The following is a 17,290-nucleotide window of genomic DNA, read 5'->3' as shown; positions in this document are numbered from 1 at the left end:
AAATACAATTTTTGAATATCGCCAGATATTTAGAACAATATTTCTTCAATGGAAGGATTCTGTATACTGGTATAAATAGAATGGGCACAGGACAGAAATAAAATTGGTGTCTCCTGAATGAAATTTACATTGTATAAATACCATTTATCTGTTTAAAAATAATACCTTCATTTTCTGAAAGTGTTATTAGGAAGATACTGTACTTAAGCCATTGTAATGTGAAGTATATATGTATACCCTCCTAGCCACAACACTGAAATTCCTTTTAAATATTGCCCATTTCTTGTATATGCTTCCAGTTTGCAATATGTACTGACAGACTTTAACAGAGTAATAGAGAGCCCCAACGTCCAAAGCTCCGACCCTCACAGCTGTTAAAAGTTGAATTTCTTTTTATCTCACCTGAGCATGTAGTTCTCAGGATGAGCTTTTTCCATGGCCCACCAGCCGGCATACATACATACATCTGTCATCCGTCCATCGCCCTTCAACAATTGATACAAAAGCATCTCCTCCTAAACTGCCTGACTAATTAAGATGAAACTTCAAAGGGATGTTCCTTGGATGGTGCTCTTTCAAAATTGTTCAAAAAAATAAGTTCAATTCAGAAATCTGGTTGCCATGGCAAAAGAAAAGAAAACTTAAAAAATCTTCTTGATGAAAACTATGAGGTCTAGGGTCACAAGTTACCCATAGACCTATATAAGAAAACAAAGAAATTCTTCTAGTCTGAAACCTCTAGGCTCAGACCCTTGATATTTTGTATGTTACAATAAGCATCATACAGTGGTCCTCCACTTAGTTTGTTCAAATTATAACACCGGGGACAAAACTGGCCTTGCTCTGGGGTTAACAAGTTTCCTATGGACTTAAAGAAGGGAAATCTTCGAATATCTTCTTGTCTAAAACTGCTATGCCCAGAACTTTAATATTTTGTATGTAGCAACATACTGTAGTCTTCTATCAAGTTTGTTCAAATGGTCAAAACTGACCCACCCCAGTGGTCACAAATTTCCTAAAGACTTATATAAGAAAAAATTAGAAAATCTTCTTGTCTGAAACTGCTAGGCCCAGACCCGTGAAATTTTGTATCTAGCATCATACAGTTCAAATTCAAATTATGTCCAATGCAACAAAACTGGCCACCCCTGGTGTTCACAAGTTTCCTATAGACATATATAGGGAAATCTTTGAAGATGTTCTTGTCTCAAACCAAATGGCCCAGACCTTTGATATTTGTTATGTAGTATCATATGATGGCCCTCTACCAAGTTTGTTCAAATTATGCCCCTGGGGTTAAAGCTGGCCCTACCCCTTTTGACCTTCTTTCTTATTTTTGAAGCTAAGACGATGCAATTTTGACCCTGTGCATAGCTTTAAAAACAAATATCAATGTTGTCCCCAGATGAGCTATACTGTGACTTTTTTGCCTACTTTCTTATTTTTGAAGCTACAGCAATGATAATTTGATCCATGTGTGCAGTTTTGAAAATCAATGTCGTGTTTGGATGACCTGAACCACTACAACAATGGAGAATACTGGATCATAGTTTAATCCCTTATTACATTGCCATCAACCAATAAACTCATTCTTGTCATAAAACAAAGGTTTAAAACTTTTTCTAAGGTGAGCGAATTAGGACCATAATTGCCCTCTTGTAAACAATTCTCATAAATTCCTTGTACATATTTTTAAAGTGTGTACAATTTCACATACATTTCTTGTACATATTTCCACAGTGTGCTCAAATACGCTGACAGACTTCAGTGGAGTTATCGAGAGCCCCAACTTTCCGAACCCCTACCCTCATAACCTTAACTGCACTTGGGTGATTGACACAACTATGGGAAACATTGTCAACATCTCATTCTCACATTTTGATATTGAGTCACATTCAAACTGCCAGTTTGATTACTTACAGGTTAGTAAAAAAAATATGGGAGATTTTACTTATATTTGAGAGTGTTCATCAATTTGATCAAAATTTCAGAAACAAACAAAAATCATTTGAAATGATGATTAAATCAAATGAAAATCATGGAAACCTAGTATTTACTTTTGTTCAATATTAATGCTCCCCCATCAAAGAAGCAGGGGTGTGTTGTTTTGCATATGTTGGCTAGTCGATCAGGCAGTAGACCTAACCTTGAAATATTGATAACTAGAGAACACTGGGGCCTCCTAAGTTCCTTAAAATTGGTAGGAAGGTTTGTCATGACTTGCAGATGACCTCTAATGACTTTGAGATCAGCATGTCAAATGTCAAGGTCACAGTGACCTTTAAGCAGCTATCTGTATATCAGTATAATGTGCATTGCCCATATTCTTAACTTTATATCATACATTTAACTAATTCACTGCTGTCAGGAGGATGCATACATGTGAAACTGGAATCTGTAACTCATCAACTCCTTTAACAACATTCAGAATTGTTTGATTACTATACCAACTATCCTCAAACTTGGAAGTGATGTTGGTCATAACCTTAAATTACCAAACAGACATTTAATGTGAAATGATTAATAAACTGCCATTAGAGGAGCGTACATATTTTACAAACATCTTGTTTTATATAAATTCTTTTCAATTTTAGGAATAGTCCCATGGAAAATTCCACAGTATTTTTCTTGTAATTTGTGATGGTCTACTTTTAGCAACTTCTTGTTGTTCACTTAAATCACTAATTGAAAAGTATATATGCAGAACTATTATTGAAGAAGTTCATATCATCAAAACCACCACTCGTAATTTATACGATCTACAGTAAATTGTACCTCTCTAGATCAATGATGGTGACCAACCAACGTCAAGTTCATTAGCAACGTTATGTGGAACTGATCTACCGCAGCCTTTAGCTTCTAGTACGGACAAAGTGTGGATTAACTTTGTGTCTGACTACTCTGTGGCCAGCAATGGATTCAGGCTGGAGTATTTAACTGATGGTAAGTGAATAATTGATTGATTGATAACAATTGGTATGAAATTGTTAACAAAAAGTTACACTTTCATCCAACATTATGTCTTGTTTGAGAATATGCATCAAACAAGGCATGTCAAATGTCACCGAACCTCAAGTTAAAGACATGGTTATAAAGAACCCATATTATTTGCTAAACAACATAAGTTTTATGGCAATGATGTACTTCAAATCTACCATAAATTGTTTGAATTTTTTAAAAATGAAACCTAAAAATTGCCCAAATATTTTATGACGTTGTTTTCAGAGAATGTCCGAGAACTATTACCTTTGAAATTGTAATTTACACCATTTGAACACATATTTGGGAACAATAGGAAACAAAGATATGTTATTTAATTTCTCTTTATGAGGTTTGTTTATAATTGACAAAGAGCTGAAGTTCACTCTTAGGCAAATGTTGATCAGGAAGGAATCATAAAAAAATAACAAAATATCCGAGATCTACTTCCTGTACTGGTAGTCAATCAAATACATGTTGATTTAGATTCAATAGATTCTTTGTTTATACAAAATACTTATTTACCAAGGACAGAGTTATAAACCTTTTTTATTTTCATGTCAGTTGTACAATTATAAAAATAAACTTTATTACCAGGATAACAGTTGCCGGCAGCCTTAAGTACTGACAAAGTGTGGTAAGTAAAGGGGTTGATTTTTAAAAAATGCCAAACAGCCCCAAATTCCCATGCCCTACCAGTGACAGTGGGTGTGGACTTTATACTTTGATTGTGACAACTTTTATGGATGTGGTGGTAACCTGCGTACACCTACTGGCCTTATTCCCATGCCCTACAGGTGTCAGTGGGTGTGGACTTTATACTTTGTTTGTGGCAACTTTTATGAAATTTCATTTTCTTACTTTCAGGATATGGTGGCTACTAGCATACACCTACTGGCCCTATTCCCACATCCTACTGGTGACAGTGGGAGTAGACCTTTCAGTAGGATTGTGATGACCATTATGGATTTATCATATTTTTTTGCACTTTCAGGATGTGGTGCCTACCTGCGTACACCCACTGGATCTTTCACTAGTCCTAACTATCCGAATCCCTACCCTCACCGACGCCAGTGTGAATGGACCATTGTTGCCGACACTGGTTCATATGTTCAGTTGACCATTGAGACATTCGACCTTGAAACTCATACTGATTGTCGGTTTGATGTGTTGGAAGTAAGTCCTAATTACTTAGTTTTAGTTCTTGCGTTTTGAAGAAAAATATCAAGGATGTCCTTGTCGCCGCCTCTGTAGCTGTGCAAACATGTGTGTTGGCCATTACTCAGAACAATTCAAGGACTGTTTTCATAAATCTTATTACACATGCTCCCATGGACAAACACACATTTTTTATACCAAGGCTCATGTATTGTATGTATTTCTTTAGACCTTGCGGTCAAGGATAACCCGTGAAAGTGAAAGCACTTATTTCCAACGGGGTCCAGGTTTTTTTTGCTGAAGGGACAGCACGCTGAAGAGGGAGTTTATGGATACAAGGAAGTCCGGGTGAAATACCCTAGCTCTTTTCGAAGAGACCCCTTGGTTCTTTTACGTGCTCGATGTAAAGCACCGATACACGGGGTACAACTTTCCTGGGTTAAACCAGTACTGAGTACACAACTTTTCCAAGCACTACCCTTTAAATGCCGAGCGCCTGGCAAGGGAGCTACTTGTACCAGTTTTTAACGTCTTTCGGTATGACGCGGCCAGGGATCGAACCCACGACCTCCCGCTCCGTAGGCGGACGCTTAACCACTGGGCCACGGAGACGGCTCATAACCATGGCTTCAAAAAAGAGTTATTCCCTTTTTGACTGAAAAAAGAAGGTACACACCATCACATTATAAGGGCGAGAAAAAGTGTCCTTGGTTGGACTTAAACCCATCACCTCCTGGGTGAATGGGGTAAACCTGTAAAACAAGGCCACTCTCATCTTTAAAGATTATTAATAAATTAGCAAATAATGTACCCAGTATGAGTGACTAGGACCCTGTTTGTTAGTTGCCTGCTTTAGCTCAAGGGTGATTATTTACAAAATGGGGGAATTATCAATCAGAGCCCCTGGTCAACCATGTATTGTTCTGTATAATACAAAGTTCTTTGTGTCTTACAATTTAACGCTGTCTTCTTCCAGAAATACAATGTTTGAATTGCTTTCATTTAAGTGAGGATTTATCTCTCTTACTGCACAGATCTATGGCGGCCCAGATGACACTGCTCCAAGACTGGCCCAGCTCTGTCACCATCAGAACAGTCCTCAGGTCCTGTCTTCAACTGGAAACACCATGTTTGTGCGCTTCAAGAGTGATGTCTCCATTGCTGGGAATGGATTTAGTGCCACCTACAAGACTGTTACTGGAGGTACTGCAAATTCTCTGTATGCATGCCTTTGACACATAACATTGTACTTTAAGTTCTGTCTCAGCCTCAGGAACTGGTAATATTATAGCTGTGGGCAATGCTAAAGAATGTTATAGCTGTGAGCCAAGATAAAAAGTGAAATAGCAGTTGGCGAGGGTAAGGAATGTTATATCAGTGTCAATGTTAGGAGATGGTATAGCAGTGGGCAATGGTAAGGAATGGTATAGCAGTGGGCAATGGTAAGGAATGGTATAGCAGTGGGCAATGGTAAGGAATGGTATAGCAGTGGGCAATTGTAAGGAATGGTATAGCACTTGGGGAAGGTAAGGAATGGTATAGCACTTGGGGAAGGTAAGGAATGGTATAGCACTTGGGGAAGGTAAGGAATGGTATAGCACTTGGGGAAGGTAAGGAATGGTATAGCACTTGGGGAAGGTAAGGAATGGTATAGCAGTGGGTAAAGGTAAGGAATGGTATAGCACTTGGCAAAGGTAAGGAATGGTATAGCAGTGGGTAAAGGTAAGGAATGGTATAGCAGTGGGCAAAGGTAAGGAATGGTATAGCACTTGGGGAAGGTAAGGAATGGTATAGCACTTGGGGAAGGTAAGGAATGGTATAGCAGTGGGTAAAGGTAAGGAATGGTATAGCACTTGGCAAAGGTAAGGAATGGTATAGCAGTGGGTAAAGGTAAGGAATGGTATAGCAGTGGGCAAAGGTAAGGAATGGTATAGCACTTGGCAAAGGTAAGGAATGGTATAGCAGTGGGCAAAGGTAAGGAATGGTATAGCAGTGGGCAAAGGTAAGGAATGGTATAGCAGTGGGCAAAGGTAAGGAATGGTATAGCACTTGGCAAAGGTAAGGAATGGTATAGCACTTGGCAAAGGTAAGGAATGGTATAGCACTTGGGGAAGGTAAGGAATGGTATAGCAGTGGGTAAAGGTAAGGAATGGTATAGCAGTGGGCAAAGGTAAGGAATGGTATAGCAGTGGGCAATGGTAAGGAATGGTATAGCAGTGGGCAATGGTAAGGAATGGTATAGCAGTGGGCAATGGTAGGAAATGGTATAGCAGTGGGCAATGGTAAGGAATGGTATACCAGTGGGCAATGGTAAGGAATGGTATAGCAGTGGGCAATGGTAAGGAATGGTATACCAGTGGGCAATGGTAAGGAATGGTATAGCAGTGGGCAATGGTAAGGAATGGTATAGCAGTGGGCAATGGTAAGGAATGGTATAGCAGTGGGCAATGGTAAGGAATGGTATACCAGTGGGCAATGGTAAGGAATGTTATAGTTTTAGTTTAGTTTATTAACAAATACAATAGACAATATGTCCATGAGTATACATTTACAAATAGATAATTATATGCATGTAAGTAATCAAATGGTCAAATAAATCACCAATGATCATATAAATAAATATTCATGTTTCATGTCATAATAGAGACACAATATAGCATTATGTACATGTATATGACAGCGAGAGATCATTGTGTACATGAAAAACACATATTATTCATAGTAATAATGGTATTGGTTTCTAACATTAAATGCCTTATGTATATACATAGCTAAATTTCTATTCACTTTAACATTGTCCGATTGCATTAACTCAACAAACTTTGGTACATTTGGTCTAGTCCAATAATATTTACTAATATAAGTTTTTCTTAAATCACTATACAATGAGCATTCTAAAATAAGATGAAATTCATCTTCTAATACATAACAAGACAAACATTTTCTATCAATATATGGTATTGGGTCAGGTTTGTGCCATCTGCCTGACTCTATTGACAGTCTATGTGAAGAAACTCTGAATCTACACATGTCTTTTCTAAATTTGTACATATTAACATTTGTCAGATAAGGTTGTAACATAAAATTACTAAACATTGTATACGATCTTGCACGAGATGAGTTATTTAATTCTGACATCCAATTCTGAATAAACATATCATTTAGTCTTGTTTTTAACAATGATATAAACATATTTTCATCACCAACTCCTTGGTTTAACCATACATAATGAAAGCCTAGAGATTGCAATAAAGAACACACATCATTTGCCCAAGATTTACAATTAGGTCTTGTTTCAATATAACTACACATATGAGAATACATACCTTTAACATATTTATGAGCATCTAATTTTATAACTTTCAACCAATATCTTATAACATTAACAACTCTCCTAGTGTACAATATAGTTCTACCAAGTTCGCCATATATAAAGTTATTCTGAGTTTGAATTTTAACACCTAATAATCTTTTGCAAAAATTTAAATGTACTCTTTCTAAAACAATAGAATCCTTTAATCCCCATACTTCTGATCCATAATTTAAAATTGGTAAGATTAATTTATCAAACAAATCTAACTTATTACTAATATACATATATGGAAACTTAGCTAAATATGAGTTTAACTTGAAAATAGCCTTGGATGCCTGTCCTGCTAAAGTATCAAAGGTGGTGGTGAAGGAACCACCACAGGTAAAAATAATACCTAAATATGTAAAATGTTTAACTATTTCTAAATTGACCCCCTTATAAGAAAAAACAATATTTTTCCTTAACCTGCCTCCCTTTTTAAAAATCATAACTTTAGTCTTGGTAGAATTAACACTTAATTTCCATCTATCACAATACTGCTCTAGTAACAACAAACCCTTTTTTAACTGGTCTTCAGAGTCAGCCATAATAACAATATCATCTGCATATAATAACAGAAACAGTTTCAGCATACCTATATCAATACCATCAAAACCATTTAACATGTAATACTCTTCAATATCATTTAAATACATAGAAAATAAGAATGGAGATAAGCTTTCTCCTTGTCTAACACCAAGCATACATGTAAAGTCATCTTTACTAATAGTATTATGCATTTTAATTCTAGACTTAACAGTGGCAAACATAGATTTAATAACATTAAACATATTTCCTCTAATTCCTAACTTCAAAAGTTTATACCAAATGACATCTCTCACTAAAAAATCAAAGGCCTTAGTAAAGTCTACAAAAACTGCATAAAGTCTCTTATTATTTTCTAACAAATAATTTATAACACCATGTAGTACAAAAATATTGTCAACTGTGCCCATATTTTTTCTGAAACCAGCCTGTGCCTCAATATATACATGATATTTTTCAGCCCAACAATTTAATCTATTATTTATTACTTTAGTAAACAATTTACCAAATGAACTTAATAATGTAATACCTCTATAATTATTTGTATCATTCTTATCACCCTTCTTATGCAAAGGTACAATTAACCCTTCAGACCAAGCCTCTGGAAAATATCCACAACTCAACAACTTACTAAACAAAGTACATACAACAATAAAGAAATTATTACTATTAATAGTTTTACCATGTTTAAAAAACTCATTTAACAGATAATCAGGCCCAGCAGCTTTACCATTATTTAACTGGTTACATGCCTTAACAATATCATCATGTGAAAATGGTACATTCAATTCTTCAAACATAATATTCAATTCTTCATTCATATATCTATCATGAAAATACAAAATATCTTCATCAGGTTGATAAAATGTTGAATCTGGGTCATTAATAGCCTTAAAATATTGTAGAAAATCTGCATTTGACAAATTACCACATTCTTCCTTAACAACTGACCCTTTTAACATTTTCCAATACATCTTAGCATTTGATAATCTAACACTTTCTAATTTCTTAGTCTGCATTTTATCATACATACATTTCTTTTTTCTCACAGTACTCTTATACAAGCTTCTGGATTCTACCATATTCTTTCTATTTACATCACATGGATAATTTCTATACATGTTTAAATTTTTATAATAACAGTGTTTTAAATTTTTACAACCATCATCAAAATATAAGCCATCATTTGCTCTACATACATGTGCAACATTATTATCACAATATTTTTTAAACAAAGGTGAACATATATCTTCTATAATATTACAGAATGATTTCAAATTGGAATCAATATCATCATTACTATGTGAATTTTCAATGTCATCATACAGTGTTTCAAGCATATGTGTAGTCTCTTCATTATTTAATGTGTTAACATAATCATTCTTTTTGTCATCACTCCACATGTATTTATATGGTATATTATCAACTGTATCATCAATTTTCACATCTTCATTACAAAGACTATTATTACCACAAATTTGTGAACATCCCAAGCTAAAACTAACAACACAATGATCAGACAGAATGTTTGGATCTAACACATTAAAACTCTTTACACAACAGAACATCTTTTTTGAGCATAAAACTAAGTCAATAGTACTGCATCCTGCTGCATTAACAAAAGTATATTTTCCTATATTGGCATCTAATCCACTCCTACCATTTAAAATTCTCAAACCTGACATTTTACAGAAATCTAACATCATATTCCCATATTCATTTACAGTTTTATCTAAATTGCTTCTATGCATATATTCATCTTGTACATAGTCATCTGGGAAAATATCAGTGGGCAATGGTAAGGAATGGTATAGCAGTGGGCAATGGAAGGAAATGTTATATCAGTGGGCAATGGTAAGGAATGGTATAACAGTGGGCAATGGAAGGAAATGGTATAGCAGTGGGCAATGGTAGGAGATGGTATAGCGATAAGAAATGGTATAGCATAGGCAGTGGTAGGAAATGATATAGCAGTGGGCAATGGTAGGAGATGGTATAGCAGTGGGCAATGGTAAGGAATGGTATAGCAGTGGGCAATGGTAGGAGATGGTATAGCAGTGGGCAATGGTAGGAGATGGTATAGCAGTGAGCAGTGGTAGGAAATGATATAGCAGTGGGCAATGGTAGGAGATGGTATAGCTGTGAGCAATGGTAAGGAATGGTATAGCAGTGGGCAATGGTAGGAGATGGTATAGCAGTGAGCAATGGTAGGTGATGGTATAGCAGTGAGCAGTGGTAGGAAATGATATAGCAGTGGGCAATGGTAGGAGATGGTATAGCAGTGGGCAATGGTAGGAGATGGTATAGCAGTGGGCATAGTATGAGATGGTATAGCAGTGGGCAATGGTAGGAGATGGTATAGCAGTGAGCAGTGGTAGGAAATGATATAGCAGTGGGCAATGGTAGGAGATGGTATAGCAGTGGGCAATGGTAGGAAATGATATAGCAGTGGGCAATGGTAGGAGATGGTATAGCAGTGGGCAATGGTAGGAGATGGTATAGCAGTGAGCAGTGGTAGGAAATGATATAGCAGTGGGCAATGGTAGGAAATGGTATAGCAGTTGGCAATGGTAAGAAATGGTATAGCAGTGGGCAATGGTAAGGAATGGTATACTAGTGGGCAATGGTAGGTGATGGTATAGCAGTGGGGAATGGTATAGCAGTGGGCAATGGTAAGGAATGTTTTATCAGTGGGCAATGGTAAGGAATGTTTTATCAGTGGGCAATGGTAAGGAATGGTATAGCAGTGGGCAATGGTAAGGAATGGTATAGCAGTGGGCAATGGTAAGGAATGTTTTATCAGTGGGCAATGGTAAGGAATGGTATAGCAGTGGGCAATGGTAAGGATTGTTATATCAGTGGGCAATGATAGGAGATGGTATAGCAGTTGGCAATGGTAAGGAATGTTATATCAGTGGGCAATAGTAAGGAATGGTATAGCAGTGGGCAATGGTAAGGAATGGTATATCAGTGGGCAATGGTAGGAAATGGTATAGCAGTTGGCAAAGTTAAGGAATGGTATAGCAGTGGGCAAAGGTAAGGAATGGTATAGCAGTTGGCAAAGGTAAGGAATGGTATAGCAGTTGGCAAAGGTAAGGAATGGTATAGCAGTGGGTAAAGGTAAGGAATGGTATAGCAGTTGGCAAAGTTAAGGAATGGTATAGCAGTTGGCAAAATTAAGGAATGGTATAGCAGTTGGCAAAGTTAAGGAATGGTATAGCAGTTGGCAAAGGTAAGGAATGGTATAGCAGTGGGCAATATAAAGGAATGGTAAAGAACTTGGGGAAGGTATGAATAGGTTTAGCAGTTGGCAAAGGTAAGGAATGGTATAGCAGTGGGCAAAGGTAAGGAATGGTATAGCAGTTGGCAAAGGTAAGGAATGGTATAGCAGTTAGGACAGATAAGGAATGGTATAGCAGTTGGCAAAGGTAAGGAGTGGTATAGCAGTTAGCAAAGGTAAGGAATGTTATAGCAGTGGGTGAAGGTAAGGAATTGTATAGCAGTTATCAAAGTTAAGGAATGGTATAGCAGTGGGCAAAGGTAAGGAATGGTATAGCAGTTGGCAAAGGTAAGGAATGGTATAGCAGTTGGCAAAGGTAAGGAATGGTATAGCAGTTGGCAAAGGTAAGGAATGGTATAGCAGTTGGCAAAGGTAAGGAATGGTATAGCAGTTGGCAAAGGTAAGGAATGGTATAGCAGTGGGCAAAGGTAAGGAATGGTATAGCAGTTGGCAAAGTTAAGGAATGGTATAGCAGTTGGCAAAGTTAAGGAATGGTATAGCAGTTGGCAAAGGTAAGGAATGGTATAGCAGTTGGAAAAGGTAAGGAATGGTATAGCAGTTGGCAAAGGTAAGGAATGGTATAGCAGTTGGCAAAGGTAAGGAATGGTATAGCAGTTAGCAAAGGTAAGGAATGGTATAGCAGTTGGCAAAGTTAAGGAATGGTATAGCAGTGGGCAAAGGTAAGGAATGGTATAGCAGTTGGCAAAGTTGAGGAATGGTATAGCAGTTGGCAAAGGTAAGGAATGGTATAGCAGTGTGCAAAGATAAGGAATGGTATAGCAGTTAGCAAAGGTAAGGAATGGTATAGCAGTTGGCAAAGTTAAGGAATGGTATAGCAGTGTGCAAAGGTAAGGAATGGTATAGCAGTGGGTAAATGTAAGGAATGGTATAGCAGTGGGTAAAGGTAAGGAATGGTATAGCAGTTAGCAAAGATAAGGAATGGTATAGCACTTGGCGAAGGTAAGGAATGGTATAGCAGTGGGCAATGGTAAGGAATGGTATAGCAGTGGGTAAAGGTAAGGAATGGTATACCAGTGGGCAATGGTAAGGAATGGTATACCAGTGGGTTAAGGTAAGGAATGGTATAGCAGTGGGCAAAGGTAAGGAATGGTATAGCAGTGGGCAAAGGTAAGGAATGGTATAGCAGTGAGCAAGGTAAGGAATAGTATAGCACTTGGCGAAGGTAAGGAATGGTATAGCAGTGGGTAAAGGTAAGGAATGGTATAGCAGTGGGTAAAGGTAAGGAATGGTATAGCAGTGGGTAAAGGTAAGGAATGGTATAGCACTTGGCGAAGGTAAGGAATGGTATAGCAGTGGGTAAAGGTAAGGAATGGTATAGCAGTGGGTAAAGGTAAGGAATGGTATAGCAGTTGACAATGATAAGGAATGTTTTATCGGTTGGTAATGGCAAGTTATGTTTCAGCAGTGGACTCATTTCAATAGGTCATCACAAAATGTTAATGGCACTTTCTTTTTTAGAATAAAATCAGTGTCTGTAACAATAAATTGTGAGGTAATAAACAAAGACTAAATTGATTGTTTTATACTATTAATGATAGTGTAATTTTGTTTGGTTGTAAATGTTTGAATATGTAGATGTTAATTGCCTTAATTTACACAATTATGCAGGTTGTGGTGGCAATTTCACCACACCACGCGGCACAATTGTGTCCAAGAATTATCCCAACAACTACCCTCACAACACTGACTGTGAATGGCTGGTTACCGTAGATGATCGGCACAATATCGAGCTAGAGTTTACCGACTTTGATGTGGAAGGCGGGTCAGTCTGCAGATTTGATTATGTGGCTGTGAGTTTACAAATATATAGTTAGGTTATTTAAGACTTTTTAAGGTTCAGATTTAGGGATAAACATTCCAATAAAAACATCCGATGAGCTTTTGGTCAGGCCAAATAATACATTGAATTTCTCTATTCCTGTCAAAGTGGACTCAGGTTTTTACACAGAATATGGATGGGTAAGTGAGTCACATCAGCTGTGTTGACATTCAAGCTAAAATAAATTTGTATAAACTTCTATTTTATGTTTATGGGTGGTTTATGTAAATTTTGCTGTGAGATATAATTGATATGACAGTGTTTAGAAACACATGTTGATATCATTCACTGCTAAAACATTAGTTCATTAGTCCATTTTGCTCTCCTAATCAAATATGCCAGCTTCTTCACAGCTGGGACAAAATAACAATGACATCATTTCCATAAAAGGCCTGTCACTCACTACCACTGTGCCTCACAAGGACTCAGTTCAGGAGCACACAAGTAAGAAAGGCGAGAAAAATCAGTGGAACTCCATCAGGAAAGCACTTGAAAAATCACCATTGGCCTTAGCAAGACCGATGTAGTAACAGCATAAGATCTGATGTGCTGACACGAAGATGAGGCCAACTACGGGATTGTACTGGTGCTCTACCCACATTAACAAAGACATTCTGGAGTACTGCCTTTGCAGTCCTGTTGCTCACTCCAGCAGTACAAAGGCAGAAAATTTTGAGCATGTTCTAAAATTTATACTGTCACCTGCCATGGCTAATTTTTTCGCCAATGATCTGATGATGTATTCCGTTCTTAGCGATGTGATACCATTGCGCTGCTGTATGAGTACCGATCCCCGAAAATTGCCATTCTTATGCTTTGGTATAGATTCTGAGAGCAAAATCGGCTAGGTATGACAGGCCCTTAAGGTCACGACATGATTTAGAATTCAGGAACCGCGTAAAATAAGAAGAAAAATTGTATGATTCAGTGAGATATCAATTTTATTTCATCTCCTGAACACCTAAGGTTCACATTTTCTGTGGTTCAGTATATTATGACCCTGGCACCACCATGCCCTAGTTGATCTAGTGATGCGGTACTCACTCACAACCATCTAAAAAAACGATCCCTCTAAACAATTCTAAGTAAAAATGGAGTAATTGTGGAACAATTTTGATATTGCCCATTGCTTTAAAATGAATGTACACAAGATCACTATAAAACAAACACACATGGGTATGAGGTTCTATAACTCTTGCTTCAGTTGGCAGCAGGCTAAAGTAAATGATGAGTTATGTCCCAAACTAACTGAGGAAAACGAACCAGTTTTTGGCATCCAAAATAAATATTCTTTTTATGTTGCATCTTCATCAAAGATTAATTCTTTAAATGCATTCAGGTTTATGATGGCTCTTCCGTAAATGCCACAGAGTTGATGAAATACTGCGGTAACTCACTCCCCAATCCTGCCAAATACAGATCCCTCAGTAACCAGCTCTATATCCGCATGAGGACCGACGCAAGTCTCAGTTATCGAGGATTCAGGGCAAACTATACCACAGGTATAGCAAGGAGATTTGTATAAAGTTAAATAATAATTTAAAGATTCTCTGCCTCAATTTTAGCTTGTCTTTTTTTTCAAAATAAAAAATGAAGGTGTTGTAATAGCCATTCTCAGCTTGCAAAATCTTGGCTAGAACTCAAAAACTACTCCGGATATTCAAGACTGTGAACTAGAACATATGTTGCCAAAAACAATGTACACTGTGTAACAAAGCCCATAACACTGTCTTTAATAATTGTTGAGTTATGCCCCTTGTTCGACTGAAATAAACTGAATGATCACTCCATGACGATCTTGTTTCTTTTAAAAAAAATAATAGATATATTTTGTTAAAAGCAAATATTTGCGGTATTACTGTTTTGATGTTTTAAAACTTTTATTGGTATTTGCATGGTAATGTGACAAAGTAATAGGTTAAAGATTGTCTTTAAAATATGTTTCATGGCTCAAAATGCCACTAAGTTTGAAAAAAAGTAGGCCTTTTAAAGGTTATATTATTGTTATCTTATTTATTTTCGCTACGTTCTCAGGTTGTGGTGGCATTATAACTGAGAATGCCGATGGAGAGTTGGAAGGCGACATAATTTCACCAAACTATCCAGGGAATTACCCCCGACAGAGTAACTGCTCTTGGCTCATCCAGTCTGCACATGCCAGTAAGTTGTAACCTCCCTTAGTTAATCTATTGTCATGAAATATTATTAGGTGATAAAACAGGGTTAACTGTAATTCAAAATTTGCAAACAAAACAAAAAATAAGATTTTGAACAAAGTTACTGTGTCTACATGTACGCTGTGGTTTATTGATATTTTTTTTACTATAATATGTATAAAGTTTACTATTTTCATATGTAAAGGATATTATCAGGCATTTATATACATACAAAAAAAATCAAATAGTATTGTGTAAAAATGATCTTGACCATAGAATAGAGAAAAAGCTCTAAATACAATGGAATGATTGTTTAGAAAGTCGCTAAATACTAAAATCATTGTTAAATTTAGCGATATACTGATAGCGTTTGCTAACTTCTAGTGACTTTCTGTACAATCGGCTTAGTATCTCTCATCTGAAGTAACAGATATATACGTCATATATCAGTGTATATTGAATCAATCTTTAAGACCTATGAATGACAATTAAAACGGAGAATATTAAACCTAAAAAGTTTTCCTTTTTTTTAGCTTTACCCCTATCATGAACAATGAACAATGTAACGACTACCAAGGAAACAGACTTGACATTAGTTATCTTAACCTTTCTTCAAAAACAAGATAAAATATTTAATAATGTCCCCGTCTGTTTGTCTGTCTTGCCGTCCATCCGTCCACTTGTCTGTCTGTCCTTTCGTCCATGTTTAAAAAAAATGATAATAACTTAATCAGCTATGCAAAACATCAAATTCATACTTTCTAAACTTACTCACAATAACAATATGCTCTTTTGTGACAAGTTATGTAACTAATGCATAAATATTGACAGATTAATGGCCATTTGTATACTTTGGAATTATGACAATTTTGAAGGTTTTATTAATAACTTAAAAACCTTTAAAGATATTAAGTTCAACCTTTCTGCACTTAATCACAGTAATAATACCCTTTTTGCAGTCTTTTTTACATGTATATGACCATTGCCAGATTGAATCTTGGTTATAAACTTAATAACATACTTTCATATTGCACCCCCTATCATTTTGGGCCTTTATCTCTCCTGTCATGGGTGTAGTTTGAAATTACAATGTATAAATTATGTACAAATGTAAGGATGCCTTCATATCCAGAAGATTTAATACCATTTCTTATTTCTTCCAGTCGACAGAATCACCTTGACCTTCACCCACATGGACCTTGAGCTCTCCAATGACTGTACAAAGGATTATGTCCTCGTTCAAGATGGGGTAGATGAACAAGCCCCTGTGATTGGTCAATACTGTGGCGAACATTCCCCAACTCCTGTCACATCCCAGGGGTCGGCACTCTATGTAACATTTGTGTCTGATAGTGTGCGTTCAGGGTCAGGATTTAGGGCAACTTATTCAAAAGCTACGTCAGGTATACTTGTTTAGGCCAATATAAATTAATTGCTAGATTTTCATCCATTTTTAGCTCGACTATTCGAAGAATAGGTGGGCTATACTACTTGCCCCGGCGTCTGCGTCCGGTTAAAGTTTTAGGGCAAGTTGGGATTTTCACTTATAAGTCCAATACCCTTCATTCAATTGACTTAATACTTCACACAGTTGTTCAGGGCCATCACGTGATGAGGCTAGATAACTCCATATTATTCTTTACACAGATTATGGCCCCTGATTGACTGTGGAACTTAGGTTAAAGTTTTAGGGCAGGTTGGGATATTTATTAATAACTTCTATACACTTCGTTCAATTGACTTAATACTTAACACAGTTGTTTAGGACCATCACACAATGAGGTTACATAACTCCATGTTATCCTTAATACAAGTTATGTCCCCTGATTGACTTAGGTTAAAGTTTTAGGGCAGTTGGGATTTTCACTTAAAACTCCAATACCATTCATTCAATTGACTTAATACTTCACACAGTTGTTCAGAGCCATCACATAATGAGGTTAGATAACTCCATATTATCTTTTATACAAATTATGGCC

The 17,290-nt window shown here is 36.7% G+C and overlaps 1 protein-coding gene across 1 annotated transcript in view; it reads left to right on the top strand.

Annotated features, from left to right (window-relative positions):
- The window catches only part of LOC128235945 (cubilin-like), a 103,844-nt gene that overhangs the window by 38,536 nt on the left and 48,018 nt on the right, over window positions 1–17,290 (top strand). The window contains exons 30-37 of the mRNA XM_052950732.1: window positions 1,741–1,922; window positions 2,784–2,943; window positions 3,974–4,155; window positions 5,172–5,340; window positions 12,945–13,126; window positions 14,495–14,657; window positions 15,190–15,315; window positions 16,475–16,714. Coding sequence (XP_052806692.1) covers window positions 1,741–1,922; window positions 2,784–2,943; window positions 3,974–4,155; window positions 5,172–5,340; window positions 12,945–13,126; window positions 14,495–14,657; window positions 15,190–15,315; window positions 16,475–16,714 — 1,404 coding nt within the window. The remainder of the gene's footprint in view (window positions 1–1,740; window positions 1,923–2,783; window positions 2,944–3,973; window positions 4,156–5,171; window positions 5,341–12,944; window positions 13,127–14,494; window positions 14,658–15,189; window positions 15,316–16,474; window positions 16,715–17,290) is intronic.

This window comes from Mya arenaria, chromosome 5 (genome assembly GCF_026914265.1).
Source record: "Mya arenaria isolate MELC-2E11 chromosome 5, ASM2691426v1".
Classification (NCBI taxonomy): Eukaryota; Metazoa; Mollusca; class Bivalvia; order Myida; family Myidae; genus Mya; species Mya arenaria.
This window is presented reverse-complemented; position numbering and strand designations above follow the sequence as displayed.